The 3,219-nt window shown below is 27.9% G+C and overlaps 1 protein-coding gene across 5 annotated transcripts in view; it reads right to left on the bottom strand.

Annotated features, from left to right (window-relative positions):
- Positions 1 to 1,367: 1,367 nt before the first annotated feature.
- Positions 1,368 to 3,219, bottom strand: part of LOC125025033 (protein vav-like) — a 43,100-nt gene continuing 41,248 nt past the window's right edge. For all 5 annotated transcript variants that reach the window (XM_047612891.1, XM_047612890.1, XM_047612892.1 and 2 more), the window contains one exon: positions 1,368 to 1,904. In XM_047612891.1, the coding sequence (XP_047468847.1) occupies positions 1,845 to 1,904 (60 nt within the window). In that variant the 3' untranslated portion in view covers positions 1,368 to 1,844. The remainder of the gene's footprint in view (positions 1,905 to 3,219) is intronic.

Raw genomic sequence — 3,219 nt, 5'->3', positions numbered from 1 at the left:
AATTATTCATTAGCCACAAGCTAATGGCAAAGAAAATCTTAAGAACACGATTAAGTAGAATAACATGCCTGAAGCACACGAGAGTGAACTGCTGTAACTTGTAATCTACCCTCCTTGAAACCAAACATGTAAATAAGATTTCTGTACAAATATATCTTTTTTCTAAACTAACCTACTGGATATATATATACTTCATGGAATATGGTAAGAAAAAGTGGACATCAGAAAAGGTTAAATTAACTATACATATGAAGATTTGGCACAAGATGCTTTCCCTCTGACTATAATGGTTCAAATTTCTCCAATCTGAGGGCTTCTGCATCAGTTTTTATCTTAATTGAAAATCATCTGCAAAAATTACCGATGCACATAACAATAGTTCTACTTCTATGACCCTATACAAATCCCCCAATTTCTGAACTTTTACAAAGCAGAAGTACCTCATCCTTTGTGCAAATGTCAAACATTTCAAATTTTCTTAGTATGCACTATAACAAAAACAAGTTTTTTTCAATATATATATATATGTATATATATATATGTATATATATATATATATGTATATATATGTATATATATATATTAGTATATATATGTATATATATGTATATATATGTATATATGTGCGTATAAATATGTACATATACATATATATATATATATATATATATATATATATATATATATATATATATATATATATATATAATATATGTATATATAGATATATATATAATATATATATACACATATATATAGGTATATGTATGTATATGTATATATATATATATATATATATATATATATATATATATATATATATATATATATATACATATATACACACATATATATACATATATATACATATACATACATATAAATACACATACATATATATACATATACATACATATAAATACACATACATAGATATATATGCATACACCATCTGTCTAACTGAGTGTCCAGGGCAATGATGTGAAACAAAACCCTAGCTGTTATATCTCAGCTGAAAAAATCTGACCAAGAGAAATTGACTCTCTAGCAACTTGATTCATCTCCTGTTCACCCATACAGCATGAGACAATTGGAGCAGTCAATTTTAGCACTTTCTTTACATTTAGAAGGAAGATAGAAGGTAATTCCCCCTTACTGCAAAACATTTAAAGAGAGTATATCACTTGCTACTGGCAGGGGTTCATCTAATATGACAAACAACTTTTCCCTGTAATACTATAACTGCTACACTTTGTGGAGATTAACACCAATATGATGTACAATTTCACATTTTTGAAGACCCAAGTATGAAGCATCTCTCTCTCTCTCTCTCTCTCTCTCTCTCTCTCTCTCTCTCTCTCTCTCTCTCTCTCTCTCTCTCTCTCTCTCTCTCTCTCTCTCTCTCTCTCTCTCTCTCTCTCTCTCTCTCTCTCTCTCTCTCTCTCCCCCCCCCCCAAACCTCTTATATACATGTCAATCAATCATGCCTAATAAGACACTACCCCAAATGTCTAACTCTGTTATGGTGTAGGAGTCATGAGTAAAGTTGCTCTCTAAACAATTTTGGCAATTGACATACAGATGGGGTGTTATTTCACATACAAAGATTGACCCTGTACACTATATGTAGCATATACATATAGTTATAAATAAGTATATAATACACGTGTGTGTGTGTGTGTGTGTGTGTGTGTATGTGTGTGTGTGTGTGTGTGTGTGTGTGTGTGTGTGTGTGTGTGTGTGTGTGTGTGTGTGTGTGTGTGTGTGTGTGTGTGTTATAAAAACACTGTTCCACTAGAAACTTGAACTACTGGATCAGACTGTAAAACCTGTTGGTTGCAGCATTACCAACCAGCAAGAGGGTCAGTTTCCAGGGTGACATATTCTCTTGGGAAGTATCCCATCTGAAAAAAAGGAAAGTATATTCAAACTTTGAGGTAATCAAGGCAATCTGCACTATCTACATCTGGTAAACATACACACATTGTCCACTGTGATTTTGTTTTACTAAATTAGCTTATACACAGATGGTTCTAAAAGCACTTAGTCACCAAGGAGTCGCTAAGCCTATGTGCCCTGAAAAAGGTTCATCTATATTAATCTTATAAATGTTAATAGTGTTATACTAATAATCATAATAATAATAATGATTATTATTATCATAATAAAAAAGAAAAACAACAATAATAATGACAATGAGACTATAAAAAAAGACAACATTAATAATAATAACAGTAAGACTACAACTCTAATAATTATCATAATAAACATAATAATAATATCAACAATAACATATCATTATAATGATTGTAATAACACTATTAATAACAAATATAAAAATAATAATAATAATAACCATCATAATCAACAAAACAGTACAAAAAGAGAAAAACAACAATAATGATGATGATACTAATAGTCAATAATAACAAGAATAACAATATTGATATTATAAGTAAAAAAGATAAATAAATAACAATAACAAGAATAACAACCATAGTAACAAAAATAAAACTAACGACAACAATAATAACAATAACAAGAACAACAACAACAAGAAAAATAATAATAATAATAATAACAGCAATAAGCAAGAAGAAGAAGAAAACAAAATTACATAATGTAAGTAGTCTACTCAATGAAAGCAGTCTATTACCAACTAGATACAGAATAACAAATGAAATATAAAAACTTTATAAACTGGCAAAACGGCTAATATACATAAAAATAAAAAGAGCTCACAGCACGGCAAAGAGGAAGCAAGGACTCTTGATACTTTGCACTAGTCCTTGCATGGTTTGGGCCTACAAGCCACACACGCAAAAGAGTTCCCACTTAAATAAGCCTTTTGTCCCAATTCTGACTTTGGGGCACATGAATTAAATGGGTTAATAACTAACAATAATAATAACATTAACAATAATAATAACATTAACAATAATAATAATGATAATAATAATGATAATGATAATAATAATAATAATAATAATCATAATTATTATAATAATACCAATAATAATTACAAAAATAATATCAATAATAATACAACTGAAATAATAGTAATAATGATAATAATGACAATACTAAAAATAATAATATTAATAACAATATAATAATATTAATAATAATAATAATAACAATAATAACAATTATGATAATAAAATAAAATGATGATGAAGATAATGATAGTAATAGTAATAGTAATAGTAATAGTAATAA

This window comes from Penaeus chinensis, chromosome 4, assembly GCF_019202785.1.
Source record: "Penaeus chinensis breed Huanghai No. 1 chromosome 4, ASM1920278v2, whole genome shotgun sequence".
Taxonomy (NCBI): Eukaryota; Metazoa; Arthropoda; class Malacostraca; order Decapoda; family Penaeidae; genus Penaeus; species Penaeus chinensis.
Note: the sequence above shows the minus strand (reverse complement) of the source record. Positions and strands in the feature narration are given on the sequence as shown.